The sequence below is a fragment of the Agelaius tricolor genome, unplaced genomic scaffold (genome assembly GCF_023055355.1).
Source record: "Agelaius tricolor isolate 1412-34295 unplaced genomic scaffold, bAgeTri1.0.p SCAF_5, whole genome shotgun sequence".
In the NCBI taxonomy this organism is placed as follows: Eukaryota; Metazoa; Chordata; class Aves; order Passeriformes; family Icteridae; genus Agelaius; species Agelaius tricolor.
This window is the reverse complement of record NW_027269265.1, coordinates 46,689,638-46,712,296: the sequence shown is the minus strand read 5'-3', so window position 1 is coordinate 46,712,296 and position 22,659 is coordinate 46,689,638. Positions and strand designations below refer to the sequence as shown.

Genomic DNA, 22,659 nt, shown 5'->3' with positions numbered 1-22,659 from the left:
GCCTGCCATGCTGCCCCAGCCCTGTGGGAAGCACCAGGCAGGGCAGAGCCCAGGGGCAAACTGCTGGGTGCAGTGCCAAACCCAGGGAAAAGGCACAGAGAGCAAGGTGTGACAAGCCAGCAGCCACACGGGCTGGCCAACCAACCAGCGACAAACCCTGGACCCACACGCGCCAGGGACGTACCTGAGCAGATTTTTCAAATGTGTGTGACTGTTTCAGGCAGGGAAGTGCAGCAATCCTTCCTACACCTAAATCTGGAAGCAGCTCAGGTTAGAGAGGAGAACAATCACCAGCAGCCACAGTTTTTGGTACTGTGGTTTCCATCCAGACCAGACCTGCGATTGCTCTGAAATTTGGATTAAGCTTTTGGAACACATTACTGCAGAAAGCCAGGCCTAGAGGGTTGGGCTGTCCTTGCTCCTCGGGCCCTGGCGTTAGAACCACGGCCAGGAGGACGCTGCCTTCCTTCAGCTGCCATCTTCAGCTCCTGCAGTGCAGGAGACCTTGCCACGGTACTCACTGGCTCTGGCACCAGCCAGGAGTTGGTTTTCACGGACATAAACAGGACACTCAACAGGTGGTATCTTTACTGAATGAATTTATTGGTTTTTGAACTAAAGTTGCTCACAGTTATTTAACAAGGGATACATCAGATTTTTTTGTCCATTTCAAACCATTAAATAATGTCAGTTTGTGTCTGTATATGTGTGTGTGCGCGAGTGTGTGTCTTCGAAGTACAAAATAGGAAGGATAACAAGAGGTATTGCTTTCATTTATTCTTATATCTTGTGTGAGTAATCCCCTTCCTGCTTGTACCACATGGGTTTTGCTGATATAGGTATTTTTAAATTATTATTATTATCTTGTATTGAAATCCCAGCCTTTTGTAGAGGTACAATGTAACAGAAGCATCAAAATCTATACACAAGGGAAGAGAAAAGAGGGAAAAGAAGGACGGGGGTGATGGGAGGGGAGCTCGGAGGAGAAGTAGAGAGAGGGCAGAGGCAGGAAAGACAACGAAAGCAAAAGAGACTAATTTACAGCAATGTCATGCAATTAAAACTGCCCCCCTCTCCTGCACCCTTGCCTCCCCCCCTCCCCAGCCATCACCCCCTGGTGTCTGACATGCACACAGCAATACAAGAGAGAAAAGTTTAAGAGTAGGGAAAATAAATAAATAAATAAATAAAGCAAAAAAATTAAAATAAATCCCTCCCATTTGGGGGAATGGGGAAACAGGGCAGAAGTCAAAGGTCTTTGCCCCAGTTGTGTCTTTAAAAATTCTTTTTAATCTTCAAACCTATGTACAAGTAAAACTGGTCCAAGAAGGGGAAAAATGATTAAAAAAACCAACAACGACAACAACAACAAAAAAGAACTCATCCAACATTATCATTAAAAAAAAAATCTTGCGATACAACATACACCCATAGGAACCCAACGAGCAGCAATCGAAGGTCATAAAAGAGCTGAACACTAATGCTAAGCCTACATTCTTAAAATCTCAGTCAAGAAATACTTCTCACTGTGTTTTGTCTTCCACGTGTAAAACCACATTTTTTATTTGTTTAACCTTTGAGCTTGGGCCAGAATAAGTTACACTTGGTCACATAACTCTTGAGGAGGAGGAAAAAAGGTGGCAATTCTTCTTTCTCAAAGTCACAAAATGAACACTTACAAGGTTTCTGTGTCTTTTTTCCCCCTCCTCTGCAAAATAAATAAGAATCAATGTTGCCTCTACACAGTTATTAAACAGAAGATATATCTAACAGCTTATTTTTTTAAATATATATATATGTATATATAAATAACCAAGACCTAATAACTGAAACACAAAAAAAAAGGTCCCCATCCACCCAATCCCACCCTCCTCCCTTTCAAAAGAAAAAAAACAAAAACAAAACAAACAAAAACTTTATAAAAATATCTTGCAGTAAATTTTAAAGTTTACAGTAGCTTCGTGATTAAGTCTCCCATTGCCCTGACTCCACCTTGTCTTGCTCTGATGAACCAAGTGCCAGTGATTTTGCACACACACACACATACACACAGAGGAAATAAAACCCAATATAAGTCTCTTTTCTTCCTCCTCTTCATCTTCTTTTTTTTTTCTTTTTTTTTTCTTTTTTCCTTTTTTTTTTTAAGAAAAAAACCACCCAAGCCAACAAATGAAACTGATAACTTAAAGAAATAATAATACTGATATCAATGCAGCACTAGCAACACAACAATTGCCTCTAAATGCAGGATGTGGTGGAGGATCCAGCTGGTTGAAGAAGGTCCCAGCGCAGTGGCACAGTGGCAGGGAGTTGACAGGTGGGGAGGAAGGTGTTGAAGGAGGAGCAGCAGTAGCAGCAGCGGCAACTGTGCCTGGTGATGGGAGAGACAGTCCTTGGCAGAGTCTTGTCCCTCTTCTTTGCTACCAGAAGTTGCCTTTTCCCTAAGTTTTAATGTTTTGTTTGTATGTGTTTATTCATTGAACCCCCTCTCCCTCCTATGTTTACTCCTTTCCCCTTCCAGCAGGTTAAAAAGCAAAATGATACAGTATAAAAAAACCAATTAGTTGTGTGTGTGTATATATATATGTATGTATGTATATTTATACATAAATATACACACATATATACATGTATATATAAAAAAAGGGGGCAAAAGAAAAGGAAAAGGTGGTGGGGAGAAAAAAAAAAAAAAAAGATAAGAAAATCCCGTGATGAAGCTCCCCAATATTGTCTTGGTTCAACGCTTAGTTTTGAGTTGCTCCTGGCTGGTTTCTGATGAGAACGCGCTCTGGATTCACGGAACACTGCGCTCCCGCTACACCCGTCTCCTTCCCCACACCCTCCCTCTCCGGGCTGCGATCACCTGCGCGGACAGAAGTTGCCAAGGGTAAATAATTCACTCCAACAATCTGCAACCTCCTTTGAGCCCAGACTCTGCAATCCCATAACTGAGCAGATCTCTCTTGTGGAGCACCAAAAAAGAAAAAGAGAGGGGAGAAAAAAAACCAGGCGTGCACTGGGGAGGTGACTGGGGAGAAGTGGGGAAGAAGCCCACTTCCTGAAGGGAGAGGGGAGGCTGGGAACCTCAAACAGGACTGGTCCTTGGACAGTCTACATCGGTTGCCTTCCGTCAACAAGTGTCCGCAGAGCACAGAAGGTGAAGCCGTGGCTGACATGTTAACTTTTCGGGATAATTCCTGGTAGCAGAGCGGAAACAAGTGGTGTCGTCAGAAACACAGAGAGAGCATGAACAGAACAAGAAACAAAACAAAAGAAAACAAAAGAAACCCAAAAAAAAAAAATCAAAAAAGAAAAAACCAAAAAATCAGGAAGGAGAAAAAAAGCAAAACATTCAAAAAAAGGGAGGAAAAAAAACAATCGAAAAAAACCACAACCCAAGATCTGGTGAACTGGGTTTGTCATCTGTGCTACCTTTTCTTTTCTTTTCTTTTCTTTCTTTTCTTTTCATTCTTTCATTCGTTTGTTTTTGTGTTTGTTTCTGAGATATATATTATATATCATATATAAATATATATATGTATATATATACAGTCATTCCTTCATACAAAATTTGTCTATAGACAGTTTTGTACTGTTGTGGCAAGGTATATACATCCTTCTAGTTTAGAGGCTAGCTTGCTAAGGAATATTCTTTCATTCTTTCTTGCTTTTTTTCTTTTTGTTTTGTTCTGTTTCCTTTTTTTTTTTTTTCTCTAAGTTATTTAATTTTTTATGTGTTTATTTAAGGTTGGTCTTGTAGGCCGACTGATGAGACCATCTTTGCCTTGTCTTTGCCAGCAGGGTACTTATTGTCTCCTCTAGACCCATAGTCATTAGAACCGGAATCGCTCCGCTTGCTGTTTGCGCTATGCTTGGTTGGCGTGCCGGGGGGATGGCTCACCTGCCCGTTCTTCTCGTCTGAAAAAAGTTGTTTAATTACGTCAAAGAAGTTACTCAATGGGCTGCCTGGGTACACAAAACAGAGGAGACAAAAAAAGAAAGAAAGAAAGAAGGAAAAAAAAAAAAACGAGAGGGAAAGAGAGAGAAAAAGAGAAGAGAAAGAGAGAGAACAAACAAACAAATGAACAATGGGGTTTTTAACGAGAAGAACATGATGAGGAGATCCAGAGCCACGTGCGTGGGGGTGTGTGGGGGATGAAGACAATGAGCAGGAAGAGGAAGAGTGTTTAGGATGGGACGCCTACAGAAATAAAGAACCTGGGAGCATAAAGCACCTAGGGGGAAGCTCCTAGTTTTTTCTTGAGTGGGGAAGCATTGCTGTCTCACCTGGCAGGAGGACACAGTACCACATGACTGAAATAGGTCAGTCCATTATTAGGATTCACTTGGCCGCTCCACATGGAAATGTCAGTGACTGTAATGCTGGACACAGGCAAATCCCATCCTACTCCTGCTGTTACAAACACGGGGTATTTCCATGTGGCTGCCCATTGATGCTTTACTTTGCAGCCTTGCTAAGCTCTCTGTCTATACCAGGCATCAGGCTTTCCTTGCTCGCATTTTATTTCGTTCTGAGTTTCTCCTTGCCGCCCTATCATGACTAAGCCTGAAGCACCATTTGGAAAATGAGCTATGGCTGAGTGTTGCCATCTGCGTGTGCTGTGGTTTGCACTCGCAGGCTTCTGAGCACCTTCAGATCCTCCCTAAACAGGTACCTGGAAATGAAGATGCTGAATGTGGAAGCAGGTTGTTACACATCTGCCTGTTTCTGCCAGGGTCAAGACCTACTACCTCACTGTCCTGAATTTATGCTCTTCCCACAGCACAGCCTCCATGGCACTGGCATGCATTCCAGTGCAGTTAGGAGCCAGAGAGGGAGGCAGAGCTGTGTGCTAGTGGAAGATCTCCTTCAGCCAGCCCCTAGATCAGGCTGCAGTGTTAATAAGGACTGGGCACTGGGCACATGATACAGCCTTTTGTGCCACGTGGGCCTCCAGGAAGCACAGTTATATGCTCTTAATCTGCTTCTGTGTTAGAGGGTGTGCAGAAGGTCATACTTGAGGAAAGGCTCTGGGGGGCTACTGAGGGAAAGGGACCAGCTACTTCTGGAAAGGTAGCCTTTTTTTGGAATTTCTAGTCCCCTTTCATTTTCTTGGATTGGGAGATTAATCTTTATCAAACATGCTAGGGGTCACTCTTTGAACATGGATCTTGAAGGTGTTTTTTATCCGATGTACACAATGGAGGTGATGCCTGTTCATGATCATTAAAACCCCATGATGGTTTTCTCAATATTGGGACTATTGGCCCCACCGTTCTATCAAATTCAAATAATTTCTATCTCCAGCTCCTGGAAGGAAATGGGCCCCTTGTATCTGCCTTCCAATGTGGTAGAATGCTGTGAAGAGTGGAACCTTTCATCCCCAAGATGGGAACATTCTGTCAGGAGCAAAGGGCTTCCTCATAGCAGAGACTGGTGGATACTGGTGGCTTGGTCATAATGTACTTCACTTTAATTCCAAACATAAGCAACCCAGTAACTACAGCAGGCAAGCACTTTCTGCACACAGCAATTTGACTGGAGAGCTTGTTGAGTACTTTCTTATTCTCTAATGGAAAATGCAAGACAGACATCATTGTCTTACACAGAGAAAGAGGAAATGCATAGTATTTGTGCTTTGCAAAACTGAATGCGTTGCTCTTTTTTGCCTGCCCTATGCTAACCAGGTAGTGGCTGCTTTCCCCTGCTTGTTAATGGGCATTCAGAAAAATCAAATGGCTGGTAAATACAGTGAAAAAATCTTAATCTAATTCATTCCTTGACTTCTTGTGCCTGCTGCTTTGTGGTTAATGTTCTGCTTGCCCTGGTTCCGTCACTCAGTTACACTAAAGCTAAAAGCAACAAGCTGTGAGTTTCTGGAAGGGCATCATTCACCCAACTGACTGAAGCCTTAGCAATGGGCACAAGCAACCAACCAGGCAAAGCACATATCTCAAATTCCAACTGAGAAGAGAAAGGCTTTCACTAAACTCAGTCACTTCAGGCTCAGGCCTCCCTGAGCTCTACCTGCTCCCTTCCACATGCATGCAAATGCTTGGGAAAGGGGATATCTGTTCCACATCTGTGACTTCTACATCAGAGATTTCCCTAAGCCTCCCTAAAACTGTTTTAGGTTTGTGGGCACACACATTGCACAGACTCATTTTTATCTACTCAGATTCATTTATAGTTCTTTTAAGTGGATACCATTTTTCAATGAAAAGAGAAAAAAGAAAGCAAACACTCAGCCTTGAATGCAGGAATGTGGGCAGATCTGGTTCTCAGGTGGCTTTGGACCCCTCATCTTCATAAGCAAATGGAGTCAGCAGAGAGAATGAAAAAGAGCACTGAAAAAAATGCTGGAGAGGAAAAGACTGCTGGGTTGGGAGAAAAGAGTAGGGGATATCTCTAGTTATTCAGCTGAGCAGTTTATTTAACAAGCTTAGAGGGAAAGATGAGGGCAGAGTAAGCAGGGCTCTGCAGGAACTGGGAAAGTTTTTTGTTTTCATATAGACAGGAACAGTGACAAAAGTACAACTTGCAAGAATGGAGCAATAAAACACTTTAGAAATTATACATCTTGTATTTGCTGAGTCCTGATACAGGACTTTTTAGTCATCCTACTAAAATATGCAGCCCATGTTTCATCCACCCTTTCTCCTCCCCGTGCCCTACCAGCTTCCAAGTGCCTGGAGATTTATTGCAGCAAAAGTATTTAACAGTCTACTTTTCTTTGCCTGTATCACTGCTGGATTCCTTACAATCATCATTTTTTAGTTAAAATTTTGATGGGAGGTAAGAAAATCCTTAGGGATGTTTAGAGAGCTACTGAAAACTAAAATAGGCCATTTCACTAACCCTTTCCTTCCTTTGCCTTTTGTACTTGAAATTAAATAGTAGGTAATAATGCCCTCCTGTCCTGGCAGTCAAGGAAAAACTGATGCTGGGCTGGTGTTCACACTGCTCTTTGGATAGTCCTCACACTTTTACTCTGGAGATACCCAAGAATGGGTCAGCTGTGCTGGAAGCATGAAAATGGTGCAGGGTGTTGTTCCTGTTAGTTCTCAGTTCCCTTTGAGGTTATAAATCCAGTAAAACAAGACTTGAAAATGCAGGCGATGATGGATTAGAATAGGTTTTTCAGCAATCTTCCATGCCTAGAGTTCAGTGCAAGATGTGTCATAGGCTCTTACACCTGTAAGTCCATCAGGGGGCCTCAAAAAGGCTGCCTTTCTCATTTCAGAAAGTGAGATGACATCCCATTTCCTCTGGACAGGGATGAAGGTTTGGCTCAGTGATTCTTCAGAACATCCCTGGTGTTTCATGCACAGACTAAGGTCTTCTTTCCCCTTGAGAGCAAATGTTCATCAGCACAGAGCAAAGAAAGTGTAAAGGGTAGAAAGGGTGAGAAACCGAGAGAAGGATCAGAGGCAGGAGGGGAGGCTCAGAGCATTAGGTTTATGTCTGTTAGGAGGAGATGGATATGTGCAGTTCTGAGTTAGACCAAGGAGCTGCAAGACCGGGAAAGGGAATGGGTTTGAAAACAAGCACTGAAGCTTATGAAAGGGTCATGTTTTGAAGGGGTGCTGAGAGAAATATATTTATGGAGAAGGAACTGGTTTGGGGCACCTGTGTGCAGCACTGTCACAGCCAAATATCAGGAAAGATGTCAAAACTGTGAATGGATTTGAATACAAGCACTAAAAGGAAGAAACGGGGCTAGAGATAGACACAAAAACATAGAAGGAAGCTGGGCAGGCAGTTTGCACCAAGCCTTACAGTCCTCACTATTTCATCTGGAAGGAAGCTTGGCTGAAACTGACCTAGGCCCAGTGGTATCACCACTTTGAGAAGCCAAGTGAAAATGGAGCACCCAGGTAACAGAGGAGGAAGAAAATGAGGGAAATTACTCCAGGCACCACAAGTGACACCAGGAAAGGATGCACCTTGCAAAAACCCTGCTCTCACCTTGAAAGGACCTCACAGCCCTCCACAGAACATAACAGGAGGTGGTGAACAAGCAGCTTCGGGACAAGCCTGGAGGCTTCAGTTACTGATTAAGTCTGCTGTTTTGTAACATTTTAAGACAGTCAGATAAGGACTTGTCTCTCTTTTCACTGCAGCAAATAGCAACATTCCCATTGACTTCACAGAAGCAAACCCTGAGGCACTTCCTTCTCCTGTGAAACCATCTCTCTGAAGTCTGTGTACTGTTAGTGCACTAATCCTTGTGGTGCTGAACACAAAAGTTGCACAAAACAAATATGCCATCTGTGGGATTATCCTCTATCTTTTCTTTCTGTATAGCCTGAGATGTTTTGGGTTTCTGCATGTATATCTTGGGCTTTGGGAGGAAGTGAACGGGAAAACATAGGTCACCAGTGGGAAGAGACACCTTTTCTCAACCTGACTTGACTGACTTCTTTCCCTGTTGCTTTCACATCATTCCTGACTGTCTTTTGCCTGCCTCTGCTCCTGAGGTTTTCCTCCTATACTCATTCCTTACTCTTTGGCCCTTGTCTTTTTCATCCCTAGGTGCTCTGTTTTGATAGCAGTTGTGGTTTCAGTGAACCGTGTACCAAAAATCCAACTTCTTTCACATAAAGCATTAAAACACTCCTTAATGGGTGATAATCCATTTTCTTTCAAATCCATTTTGCTACTTTTATAGAATTCTAGCCCACTTCGTTAAGACAAGGCATTTTTTTGGTCTGTTTGCTTGGTTTCTCCTGTCAGAGTATCTTCTGCCTTCAGAAACAAATGACTTAAAATATAAAACTCACTCCAAGAATATGTCCAGTGAAAGGGATGATAGAATAATAAAGTGGCCCATTCCTCTTCATTTAGTTGCAGACCATGTAGGAGACTCCCCCCAGACTGAAAAGGTGCCAGCCTGTACAAATCTAAATCAGGCAGATACCTCACTCAGCTCACTAACTACTGACAGAAAGTCCAGGGAACTTGGCAGGAACTCCAGTTTCTTGGCAGGAAACCCGAACTGCAGCTGGAAAAGGTGACTTACATTCCAGAGTTCTTAGACTCTGCCAGAGAAAATGCCAGCTGAAAATGGTGTCTGCAGGAACGAACTGCAGAACTACTGCAGAACTGAGGAACTACTCAAGTTATCTCACAGCACTGGCACAGGTATCCATGCCACCAGCAGGTGGGAACTTCCAACTTCTACTCCTCTGGGCAGACCTGAACAACCAACCTGACATTTAAATGTTCTATAACCCATTCTTGTTCTAACTCCCCTAAAACATCCCATTCTCCTCTGCAGGAAGGTGGCCCAATAATTGTGTCTAGCATCCAGATGGCCATTCTCTATCTTGCACATTTTTTCTCTCACTCTCATAAACACACAGAGAAGCTGAGATCCAGTTCAGCCTCTCCTCACAGTGTTACTGAGACAGGTAGCTCTGGAATACTGAATTAGGGAATGGTGAATACAGGCAGCAAAGCCCTGAAGGGATGAGGCCCATTTCCTTGCTGCTGCCTCCTGCAGAGCTAAGGCATGAGTAAGGAATCAGAAACCAAACTGTTACTGATGAAAAGCTCTGGCCAATCCAGCACCACCACGTAACATTCAAAAAAGGAGACATGATGATGGAGAGGAGGGAATCATACATTCATTTGGACAGCTGGTGGCACTGAAAGAGCAGGCAAGGATAGTGGTGGGATGAAGAGATGCCAGATTCTGTTATGGAGTCATGCTCTTCTGGCAAATTGTCTGGTAAAGGTCTAAGCCCACAAATTTTTTGTATCTGCCAGTCCTTTTACACAGATCTGCCTGCAAAAGTGTGTGCTGAGAGGGGAAACTGATGATCCACACCCATAAAACCACAGCACATGACAGTATTGTTGCTACCCATTCTCTTAGAGATTTCTGCAGCTTTATTCCTATCTTTTCTGCCTATAAAATGTCAGAAATGTATTGACACTTAATAGTACAATTTTGATCTTTCCTGCCAGATGAATGTTCACATGTTATGTTACAGGTTTCATATTCTTCAACCTGTTCCTAAGGAGATAGATGACCTATGCATGCTGGTGAAATGTTGCTTCCTCATTTCCACTGAATAAATCACTTCAAAAGATGATTTAATCTTCTGGTAAGGCATCTCAAACTTAGCTTAGTCCAGCAAGCATTTCCATGTAGCTTCCTGGAATGCTGGCTATCATAAATAAAGCACTGTGATCTTAATTAAGAGTGAGATATCTGTGTTTTCTGTATTAGATATTATTACAGAGAAAAAGATCTTGTACTGCATAATAAAAATCTAACCATAGCTGTCAAAATAGGATCTGACATGAATCAAACAGTTCAATACATCTGGATAAACTTTTAGTGCCAAGTTGCCTTTTTTTTGTGGCTACCAGTGCAAAAACATGAGGCATAAACTGGAAAATAAATGTCTCCCCAACAACTCTAGACTGAAGACATACAACTACAGTATGCAGGGAGTCAGCCACTCCTTTGGACAGCAAAGAATACTGGCAGAACGGGCAGGGATAACTGGCAAACCTGGCTTGAACTCTTTAGAACCACTGACTTATCTTACTTGTTGTGAACCCCCCATTTTGAATGAATATGTGTCAGGTGGGTCTTCTTCCTTTGGTCTCTCAGCTGGGTCACAATTTGAACTGGAGAGTCAGCCATGCTCAGAAAAACCAGGAGCCAGCAGATTTTCCAGGAATGTTAATAAAACCCCCTTGTTTGGACCACCTCACGGTGTGGCAGTGCTAACACAGCCTTTCAGCTGGGAGGGCAGTGTGTGCTCTTTTCTGCAGGTTTTGACACCAATATTTCTGCCAACAGTTGCAACTTTTTGGCTGCAAATCATCAACCTCGTCTTCTATCAAACAGCTACTTTTAGAAGTGGGATTACTCTAATTAATGCCAATATGGGTCAGGATCACTTCCAAGAAAGCCAAGTCCAGGTATTTGCTGCTGTTACTAACACAAAAACAGACTCTAAATGAGCACTCACAAAGATACAGGCTGCAATTGCAACCCAAAGGTGATGCAACCAGTTTGAAAGTACAAATGTTTCCTAACTTCTCAAGCAGATTGGAATGCTACTGGTATGAATCAAACTGTGATTGCTGGGAGCTACAAGGAGAAGTCTTTACTGCAGTGTGGTTCTCTGTGTGCAGAGGACACCTAGCCATGGCCAGCAAGATCAGGCAGCTCTGAATAGGAAAAATGTCAAGTCCTAAACACTGGAAGCAAATGATCTGAGAGAGATGCATTGGTGAGATATGAAAGGCAAGCGGATGTGCTGTGCTTCTGGTTTGATCAGATCATTTTGGTGATAGCCACTGGTACCCACAAGGAACCAAAAAGCTTCTTGTTTAACTCTGATGCCAAGAATCCAGGTTTTCAGTTGTAAGCAGCAATACAAAATAAATGTTTAAAAGTAAATACAAGGCCTTCTTTCCAGCCTGCACAGGGTAATGGTCCAAGACTTTGCAGGAGTGTATGGTTGTGCAGTGCCTAACATGACAGCATCATCTGACTGGAGCTGCACCAGTTATCCAAACTAACCATCTCCTCCTCTTATCATCACCCTCTTTCCATGGAAGTGCCACTGATGTAACTGAAGACTTCACTGAGAATCATCAGGGATGGAGAATAAGAAGCAAAGGTTGCCTTACTTACAAGTAAAATTCATCCTCAGACAGTGGCAGTGTGACGAGTGGGAAGTTTACAGTCTTCCTGGGTTAATCTCAGGAGCAAAAGTGGAGGATAAGGCAGGCTTTTAAGAGCTTCCTGTCAGCAGCCAGCACCTTGGCAAAACATACTTACCAAGGACTCCAAAAAACCGGGAATGGTTGGGAAGGGGAGCTATCAAAGGCTATATACCAGCCCTACCATGAAATCAATCACCCAAAGAAATTCTCAGCTCACTACATGAAAGACTTGAAGTCACTAAAATTTGTGAAGAGAGACTCTTTCCTGACCAAGGACTACTGAAATGGCACCATGGGCTTCTGTGTGGTGTGCATCAGTGGCTCCAGATCCAATGTGTTCAGTATACAATGAATGATACTTACTTTCTAATTCCCAGCTTTGTGGTTGAAGCTGGAGGGCTTTTCAGTTTATGTATTATCTTGATTTTCATTTTTAATGTAAAGGCTCTGCAGAACCTATTAGAACCTTAATTATACAACCTATTCTTCAGTGAGATAGACATAAATACCAGATTAGATGGTAATAAACAGTTCTCTCAATCCTGCTTCAAAAGAAACAGAATCCAGCTTGTCCTTTTACAGCTGTGCTGATTTTATAAGGCTTAACGACAGCACATAAAGTGGTAAAGCTTATTTGTCACTAAACTGATTTGGCTAAGAATACACACAGGAATAGATCAGCTAAAGTATCACTCCTGTAGATGTTTTTCAGGTTACAGCTGCATTTTGTATGTAAATATTTTAATTTTTACAAGGTAAATTTAATCTTATGAACAGGCTTCAAGGAAACCAATTTAGTCTTTCTGGCAACAGCAATGCCCATTCCCCTGCTGAGATGGGTGGAAACATAAAATAAAATATTTCACCCCAGCATGCATTTCAATTTATTATGAGCCACATTCTTTTCTTCTATTGTGAAATACTACAGGTTGGCAGCAGTTTTCTGGTTTGCACAGGCAGGGTTGGTAGAACAGTAGTTGTGTCATTTGGATATTGGCAGCTCCTATGACAAACCTCACTGTTCAACATTAACTTGTTTCTCAACGCCGGGCGACTTTATGCAAAATCACTCCTCAGACTGATGACCACTGCTAGCAGAAGATGAGATAACATTTAAAGGACTAAACAAATTTGCCTTGCTGTTGATTACAGCATTCAGTGGTTTACAGTGGATGAAAACAGGTTCCTCATTCCCACCAGAGCTTTCACATGGCTGAGCCAGGCTAAAGAACTTGATTAGCTCTCCCTACTACAGTGTTAACTCTTTTGGCAAGAATGATGTCCTGTGTTCAGTGTCAGAATAGGGAACAACGGGGTCAAAACCCCCAGAGAATACAGCTTTTCTACACTATTTGTTATTACTAGGTGAACATTGTGTCAACATCATGGAGGGTTCTCATCTTCAGAACCACAGAGAATGGTTTGCCAAAAATAGACAAATAGGCTAAATGCTCACATGGTTCCCTTTCACTCCCCTATCTAAACCATGGGCTCCAGCAGAAAAAAGCTCCAGCTCCTCACTCACACAGGAGGGTGGAATTTAGCACTGCGCAGTCACCACTGCTTACACTGTTTGTGAGCTCACCAACAGGAATGTGATTTAAAGGAAGCAGCTCCATTAAACTCCTGTAGGCCATCCCATCTCCTCTCTCTCTGTCTAGGCTGTAGCTGTCACAAAATAGTATCCCTGCTGGCCTTTGTCTTGTCCTCTGTGTCCCTTGTTGGATTGCTGCTGACACAGTGACAGCTGGAGGGCCTGCATGAACTGTGAGTTCATGAGCAGTGATCTCTGTATCTAGAGAATGCAGGGTGCTGCCTGGTTATCTCCATAGCTCAATTAACTTGCAAGCAATCAGCAGAATCAGCATTTCAGTATTTTTGTATGATGTGAATGCCAGATTCCAGGCAAGAATTGAAGTCTTGAGGAAGAAGAGGAATTTGCTGTCTGATGACTTCAAGAAGCTAAAGGTCTGAAATGAGTGTTCATAAGATCAGAAAAGTCAGCTAAGAAATCAAATGAACTCCTATCAGAGCAAATTAAAAACTCCCACCAGCAAAGCTGCAACTTGAGGGAAAGAGATTGCTTGAAACACAGGCCAAATTCTGTCTCAGTCACACATGCATAAACCTAATATTATCTCCACCATGACAAAACTTCTCTTTATGGTTACAGACTTCAGAACAACTCCAGAACAACTTTCTTCAGTTAATGAAGAGATAGTGTGGCAGGTGCAGGTCCAGCTGGAGAGCAGCACCAGCTCAGTGAACACTTTCCTACCATCTTGTCATCCTTTTCACAGAGATATCTGAACTCAACCTAGATACCAGGATGGAAATCTAAAGAGAACAGAATTCTCTCATACAGAATCTTTCTGTACAAGACATGAACAGTAAGACAAAAACATCTCTCTTACTATTTGGGCATTTCCACTGTTGTATTTGGAGCAGTGAGTAGAGGCACAAGTACTGAAAGAAAGATGACCAGTCCATGTGCGCAGGGAGGGGAGGGAAGGCTAAGGACAAGTTAACCAAAATTCATGTAAGCCCAAGCAGGCTGAGCTGAAAGTTTTGCAGAAAACTTTTTTTTCTTATTCCTAGAAAAATTCCAAATCTTCAATAGGTTCACTACTCCTTCAGTTAGAGACACAACATCCTTCCCCAAGTCCAGAGCGGAGCTATGACAGTTTACTTTAGTCAAGTGTCTGACATAATTTGCTGTGTGTCTTAGGGAGAATTTAGAAGTATTTAGAAGTGTCACACCCCAAGGACGTCTGGGGAAGAAGGGGGTGGATGCAAAATGGAGTTAAATAACACAGCATTCCTGTCTCAACAAATAGCAGGAAACCAAGGGAGACAGCAGCTAGCAGGGCAGCATTCAGCTTCACTGCAGAAAAGGGACTGAAGAGTCATGAATCAACAGCAGCAAGTAAAGAAAAGAGGAAACAAAAATTAGGAAGGAAAATCACTGGCCTGGGTTACAGTGAGAGAGGGTATCTCAAGTGTAACACCACACATTTGTGCCATGAAGGGGAAAGCTGTGGTGGAGCCTGTGCATCTGTGCATGGATGGGGAGGAACAGAACAAGGGATATGTGCTTGTGCCCTCCAGGTGAGTGAAAGACATAGAGGGTTGTTACAGGGTGGGGAGTCTCGAAGAGAGCGTGGGGGAGCAGGGACAGGGAAGGGCAGGAGGTGCAACAGGACAGCACGGCGCATTGTTATGTTGCTCAGCAGGGGCTGGGGAAGGTGAAAAGGCACGAGGGAAGGAAGTTCTTACCACATTTGGAAAGTCTGCCAGTCATCAACTCCATACAGTTAGTGGTGTCTGGATCATAGAGCGGAAAGAGGAGGGAGGGAGGGAAAAACATAAAAAAGGTTTCCGTACCTCTGTGCATAAAGTAGTAACTTAGCACATTATTACCTGAAGCAGGAAACATACACACATCTTGGTGTTTACACAACCCAGGCCAAATTCTGCCACCAACTCTATGCCAGGGCAAACCTGGCCCTGTGACTGAGAGTGGAGCTGCTTCAGTACTGCTGCCTCCACTCACCCCTTCATCGTGGCTGGAGGTATTTATGAGATGTGGGAAATACTCTGCCATCACATTAGCAAACTATAAGCCTTGAATACAGTGTTTCACCTGGCCAGCTTTGCAAATTAGCCAGCAACAGCCAGGAAACGCTCAGCCAGCTCATATATCTACATCAAAAACCTGGAGAGAGGGAAGAAATCTAGCCCTGTGCTATTGGACATGGAGTGAGGCTACTTGTACAGCTCAAAATCATCTTTTAAACCCCAAAGGATAATGTCAAAGTTTCAACCTAACTCTCCCATTCAAATGTAATCTCTTACTGCTCTTGCTTTCAAGGTCAGTATTCACAGGCAATAGCAACACATCTGGAAAGGGTGGCAGAATCTGGCCCTAAGACATTACTGTCTACTTTGTGTACAACTCCCATTGCCACAGACTCTGGGTGCTCCTTACTCAGGTGCAACAAGCAGAAGGAGCTCCACATGCCAGCTTTAAAACAGAAAGGCCCAGCCCAGCTGGACTCTTCCATGTGGAACCTGCTGGCAAAGCCAGATCTGCTGCTGTCAGCCAGGATTCCCTTGCATTTGGGATCTAAATCAGTGTGTTCCTGGGCAAAAACCACTCACTGCTGAGCAGGTGGCTACCAGTTAAAGCACTCAGATCAGTCTCAGATCTCCCCTTGCCTGGGCTCTTGAGGAACACTTGGGTTTTCAAGAAATAGGTTTCTTGGAAAAATGCACGCATGTGCTGAAAATCCCTAATTGCCAGGAAGCTCTAACTACTCCCTATCTGCTACAAAGTCTGCAGGACAGAGGGGAAGATAATTTCTCAGCATTCCTCCCCTTAAATATTGAGAAAAGTAATTTCATTAGAGGAGGAATATGCTAGGGTGAGCTGAACTCATGCTAGAAGTGCATGGATATGTGTCTCTTCTGATGCAGCCAGGCTTGTGCTGCATGGATCATCTGGGAAAGCAGGGAGTACAGAGGGCAGCTGCTTAGTCCAGTGACACTGGTCAAAGCATCTAAGCAGGGGTCACATGCTCTCCATGCCCAAGGCTAAAGGTGGGCTGGCAGAGGTCAGTGGGAGATGATACCCATGGAACTTCTCTCAGAAAGGCACAAGATTGAAAGAAAGGGGAAGAAGGATGGAGGTGAAGGAGAAGAGAACATTCAAGATCTAGAACAACAGAGGTGTCAGGCCAGGAGTTTACCTGCCTTTGAAATTCTTTCCCTGGTCTGGCAGGCAAAGAATTTCATACACAATACAATTTCAATACATTTCTCCCTGAAGATGCCTAGCAGGTTTGAGAAGTGCCTACAGCTGCTGATTGAGTCAATGACTAGGAGTCACACTCATGGTCTGTATCATTTTTTTTCTTTACTAACTTGGAGAACTTTGTTGTCTTGTGCCTTTAGGGGTTCCTGTCCAGCCCCCTGAGAGTCACCTACCCTTTGCTGTAATGCAGAGTGATGCAGATCTACAGTGGTAGACCCCAGAGCATTCACAAAACCATTAGCAGAACTTAGCTTTGAAAGAACACATAAAGAGCAAAGAAAATCTCAGATATGGCCAGAAGACTGTTTCTGACTCCCTGCTTCAACACCTGGAATTTTCCCCCCAAGTGTATCCAGACTGACTGGCCACACAGTAACCAGAAATCTGGAAACAAAAAAGTAGTTTGACATTTGGATAATGTCAGAGCAGGTAAACATTGCCTAAGATCCTCCTGAAATCGGTATTTTGGTTTCATTCTTCATTTTAACAAATTAAAGAGTAATCATGTCTCCTTAAGTTAACTCTGCCTTTTTTCCTAAGTCATTTGCAGTCAGCACAGCTCTCTTTGGTACTTAAAGCCAGCTGTGTCACAGGTCTACACACATTAGTTGTGTGATTAGAATACAAGCTGACAGACCTACACACAAAAAAGGGATTGTAACAGAGGCTTTTTGACAGCCGAATATCTTGGGCTCTGGAGCCCATTTGGTTCCCAAAAAAAGTAATTTTGTATAATTTTGTAATTTTTTTGTTATAGAATTAGTTTTGACAGATAAGAAAAAATTTCTGAAATATGAGACCATGGGAAAAAAAATCAAACTAACACCAATAAAACTTCTAATTTGTCTTTCTCAAAACTTTTATGCACAATTATGCTTTGAATTCTCCATATTGTCAGGGCTAGTCCCTGGAACTTCACAGGAATTAATTTTTATTTGTAGTGTCTTTCCAACACCTGATCAGATTGTTTTACCCCAATTCCTAAGGCAGAACCAGAGCTCATACTGCATCACTGGGAAGACAGTGTTAATGTGTCTTCAGCTTCTCTTTTAGAATATTTACTTCAATACTTCTTTCATTTCCATCCTATTGTAACATCTGCTTTAGTAAATACTCTATGTGATAAAGTATTCCATCATTTTAAAGCAGAATTTTAATTCTAATTTGAAGTCTTAAGATTCTTGCCAATCAGCTTCTCCTCATGGATAGTAATCCATAATCCAGCGACTGTGGGATGCAGGTGTTATGAGAAGTAAATAAAGCCAGGGTCTAAAGGCTTTTAACTGTCTGAGAAGCACTGATGGGTCATGTAACTGCATTTTTAATGTGTCCTGTTCATTTTACAAATTAAAACATAGTGGCAGTGTCAGCTCTCAATCCTTCTGAGGATAAGTCAATTCCTTATTTTATAGGAATTGCTGGAAGTCACTCACACTTTGGATTTGACCAAGACTCTTTCATAAATGACACCCAGTTCAGCTCACTAACAGATGGCAAATGCTTTGGTTGAAATAAGACCTCCCTTCAAATGGCCAAACAAGCTCTGAATCCATTAAAAACTACTAGTGCTCTGCTGATTTTTCTTTCCCAATTTTCTTTATTCTTTAATTTCTATCCTACATAGATGTCACAAGGAAACTGCCTGGTTTGTGATGTTTCAGATATCTCTGAGACCCATCCCAGCCCAGGAAATCCCACCCAAACAGCTGCTCCTCTGAAATCTCCAAATCCAAGGCTGGATCCCAGAAAGCACCGAGCAGCTCCTGCCAGATGCTCACAGTCCCCAGGAAACACCTCCAGTAAGGGAGATGATGTCAAGGGAGCCACCAGCTCCTCTGGTCCAAGGCAGTTATCATGCAGATTGAAATTCCCCAGTGTTTCTGTGCTTATTTGAAATTCTGTTTTCCTATCAAAACTCTGGAGAGCTTGGACTTTTTTCTACATGCTTTATTTCTGGACTACCAGTTAATTTTAATGAAGGCTGCTCAGTAATACTACTAAAGCTGTTTAGCAAAAACACAGTGTTCTGCTAATCCAACCAGGCATTACAGGGCACTTTTTGTAGGTGGAACTGTGATAGCAAGATGAAGTAATTACCCTAGACACTACAAGAATGTAATACATAAAGGGTCACAGAAGATTGCAGGAAACTTGGGACCTGAATGAACCCCAGAAAAAGCTAACATGCAATCCAATTCCAAACTGGCATTCACAAAGTCCTTTTTTTTTGAGTCTGCAGCTGGAAGTTTACCCTGCAAAGCACTTCATTTGCTCCTTACTCCATTTTCCATTTTGATAAAATCCTTCACACATTTGGAAACTGTAGGTTTCTTACTTTTGTTTTTTTTGGTGGCAATTTGCCAGCCTGCAGCTCTTGTGAGCCATAAAATACCTGAAACTCACAGATCAGTGCTCTAGGAAGAATTTGCACTGCCCTGTTTTGAAGCTAGATATGGTCTCTAAACACTTGTTTATGCTGATGAAAGGCACTTCCAGCAGTAACAGTGAGATGTTCTGAACTTGGAGATGTCAATAGTTAAAATCTGATATGAAGCCAATAAATATAATAAGGAAACAGAAAACCTTTTATAAAGAAGTTTTAAAGGTTATTGCAGTATTGCTGATTGCCCAGTACATGGGAAAATGGGAAAAAATTCGAATATGTAGCATCCCACACTTAAAACCAAAGCTCAGAGAAGCAAGAAAATATTAGGGAGATAAAAATTGCTACCCTATGAATGATCACAGATGGCTTTTGCATGCCCCTATTCACCAGCTGCTACTATTACTCTTTCATGCAAAGGCATCAGAGAAAAACAGATCATGATTTAATGGAAAGAGTGCTGGGCTGAAACAAAGGAACAAATCTCAGATATCATCCTCCATGGAGAGAGATCTTTTTATCCCAGCAAAGGGCAGTCTGCCCAGGGATTACCTAAGCAGAGATTCTGAGTATAAGGGCCCTGGATGGAGCCATTCATGGACAAGAAACAAGGCTGGCTGCTCTCACAGACAGTGAGACTCCATCCCAAAGGGGCCCTTTCATGGTCTCACTGAGCGTAATGGCTTTTGTGATACCAATAACAAGCACACATGGACAACTATTCTGGGTCAGATCAAAGGGCAAAACCATCTGAGAGTCACACTTGATGATCCTTGTGAGTCCCTTTCAGCTCAGAATATTCTGTGCTCTGGTGCTCTGTCTCCCTCAGCAGCTCCAGACACCCAGGAGTGCAAGAGCAGGCCAAGCTTATAGAACACTTCTCCTACCACTGCCTCACTCACCACTGCCAGGTTGGAGATTTCCTGAACCTGCTGTAGTTTCTCTGTTTAGCAGTCCCATGAAGATTTCTCTGCAGGGAGTTATCCAACCTCCCTGTGAGTAAGAAGTACTCAGGGGATGATGAGCATCTGTAAGCCCCTTACATTCAGAACCTGTTTCAGTGAGGAGTTCCACCAATTCTAGATTACAGAAAGACACGTTTTTCCAATGGCCTTCTTGGTACTTGGCTTCCACTACCTTATGCTGGTCTCTAGTTTCTTTCATCAGGAAGAAAAAATGAACAATCAATCCCTATTTACTTGTTCTGTGCAAGTTATGAGTCACAGACCTGGTATTGTCTCAGCAGTTAAGGCACAGAGCTCCTGAAACATTAGGATACAAAGCTGGTATGTTGCACTAAATTTGTCCATCGAGACAGTGGATTTTAGAAACATTACATTAACTTATGGAATGGATTTAATTTATTTACACTTTCTTTCAGGTAAGGGAGGGAATCTATTTTCCTGCTTCAGAGCATGCCAGAAGAAAAACGCACAGCCAGACTTAGGAAAAATGGAAGTGAATGAGGGGGATATATGAAGGAAGGGATATTATAAGGTGCTCAAGTGTGACACAGAAACACATCTGCCTAAATCAGGTACATAACAGGCTCACACACACACAGAGATGCATGGGCAACATGACATCTACAAACACTGTTGTCAGCTGGAGGAATGAAGAAGAGGAAAATGCATTCTGAAACCCAGGCAGGCCGGCTCAGGGGGCTGGGATGCTGCACAGCAGATCAGAGGGGCAGCAGAGAGAATGGCTCTCACTTCCACATGTTCCTTAGGCCTTGCTGTTCTGCTTTACACTGCAATCATTATATCTTCCCCTTCTGCAGGTCTCCCTTTACATGCATGCACCTTTCACAGATTGTTTTCATCATCCCACCTGTAAGAGCATCAGAACTCTGTAAGGCAGGAGAGACAAGACACATAGGATGTGCCTGTGCACAAGGAGCTAGGAAAAGCTCCAGTGCTGAGCCGGTGCTGCTGGTCAGGGGACAGTGCCATGCTCAGAGCCATGGAGGAAGAGAGTCTAAGTGAGGGTGAGCTCAATCTGTTGCAGCAGTAGACTGCCTACAGAGGGTCCTCAAACCATGACCCTGAACAGGGCCCAACCTCCACAATCCCTATGTGGTGTTCAGAGCTGGCACTATGGGAGGAGAAGAGAAACAGAGAAGACTGCTTTGTTTCTAGGGAGAAATGCTGATTAATTCAATGACAATTTCTAGGAAGATTTTGCACACGTTTCCAACCAGACACCCAGCTGAGCAAGGTGCTGAATGTGAACTTTTCTGTCCTTTATCCTTTTACTTCCCCTTACTCTCTTACTTACTTGGCTGGGTATGTGAACTACTGGGCCACCCTACTTTGATACAAAAGTTGTCTCTTTTTTGGTAACAATCCCTTTATTTCCCTTCCCTTCCTTTTCTCTCTTTCTTGAATGCTGCTCAAACCTAAAATTTTCAAGTTGACTTCTCTCATTTTCGAAAGACTTGCATATTCCTGATCAGGTTAGGTGGTGTGATACATAACAGTTTGATATCCTGTCTCGTGAGCTGTCTTGCCTGGGTAAGTCCCCAGCTAAGGGAATTATCATTTTTAAATTTCAAGAGACCATTAATTTTGGTTTTGCTCCATGTGAAGTTATCTGCTGCAGTCTGGCATTAGAGGTCAGGCAGGGTTTTCCCTGCTAGAACAATATGCTCTCATTAGCTTCAGGCAGTATAAATAATAGGATTTTTTCATTCTGGTGCTAAACCTAAAATTTTCTGTAAGTCAAATACATTTCTCATAGCAGAGTATGCCCATAACATTTCCCTGAGTCTTGGTCAGATGAATGGGTTTTATTCCTGCTATAATATGGCTTTCTAAGGGAGATATCCTGCTTCACATGCAAGTGTGCAAGAGGGTTCCAGTTTTTCTATAGAGCCTCAGTAGCTAGCACTTATTAGGGTGATGAAGCTAAGAGAGATCATCAAGTTATTTACTTTATAAATAATTTTTTCCTCACAAGAAAGTAAGGGTACACCTCATTCCTGAAGAAACAAGGAATACTTAAATGTTGTCCATGCATCAGGAGTAATATGAAATACATTTAAAGGATGCTTTTCTATCTCAATCCCCTCACTCCCACTCAGCCCTAGCAATTCCCAGGAGGAAAGGCTAGCAGAAAATTCTAGCTGCTTCCTTGATTTTGATTTAATTTCGAAAGTCCAGACAGCAAAACCCTGAATCAACCATAGTTATAATGTCCTTGTTTTCCCTGCTACTGAACAGAATAACCCATATGCTGGGCACCATTGTATTCCAGCATGCAGAAGGATCAGGCAGTGCTGGAGGCCAAAAGCAAAGAGGACACTGAACTGAGCATATTTCTCTGTCAGGTACTAGGCATACACACTTCTATGCAGTTAATTTATCTTTGGATGCTAAAGCCACAGTTAGACCAGAAGGATGTAACCCATATGTGCAACGAGCCGAGGACATCTGGGACTTAATTGGAGGATGCAATGCCAACTTACCTCCCCCACTTTTGTCTTGGCTTGTTCACACAAGGGTCAAGAACAGAATTTGGCTCTAAAGCATAGTATTTATTTACTTCCTTCTCATCTTCCACTCCTTCTGCCTCACTGTCTTCTGCTGCAGCCTCTGCTCTCTACTTGCTCCTATTTATCTCCAGTACGTGCACATTCTTTCAGCTTTTCTCTACTTTTCCTTCCTTGCTGCATTCCCAATAGCTTATCTGCCTTAAGTTTTCAATTTTCACCTTCTTCTTTGTTCTGTCCTTTTAGAGAAGAGTTACCACAGAGATTTTGTGTGT

At 42.7% G+C, this 22,659-nt stretch overlaps 1 protein-coding gene across 13 annotated transcripts in view; it reads right to left on the bottom strand.

Moving 5' to 3' along the window:
- Positions 1-582: 582 nt before the first annotated feature.
- Positions 583-22,659, bottom strand: part of BRSK2 (BR serine/threonine kinase 2) — a 304,213-nt gene continuing 282,136 nt past the window's right edge. For 4 of the 13 annotated variants that reach the window (XM_071427715.1, XM_071427716.1, XM_071427717.1 and 1 more), the window contains 3 exons: positions 14,972-15,019; positions 3,902-3,966; positions 583-3,197 (listed from right to left, as the gene is read on the bottom strand). In XM_071427715.1, coding sequence (XP_071283816.1) covers positions 2,745-3,197; positions 3,902-3,966; positions 14,972-15,019 — 566 coding nt within the window. In that variant the 3' untranslated portion in view covers positions 583-2,744. The other 9 variants (XM_071427718.1, XM_071427724.1, XM_071427719.1 and 6 more) reach the window with 8 other exon arrangements.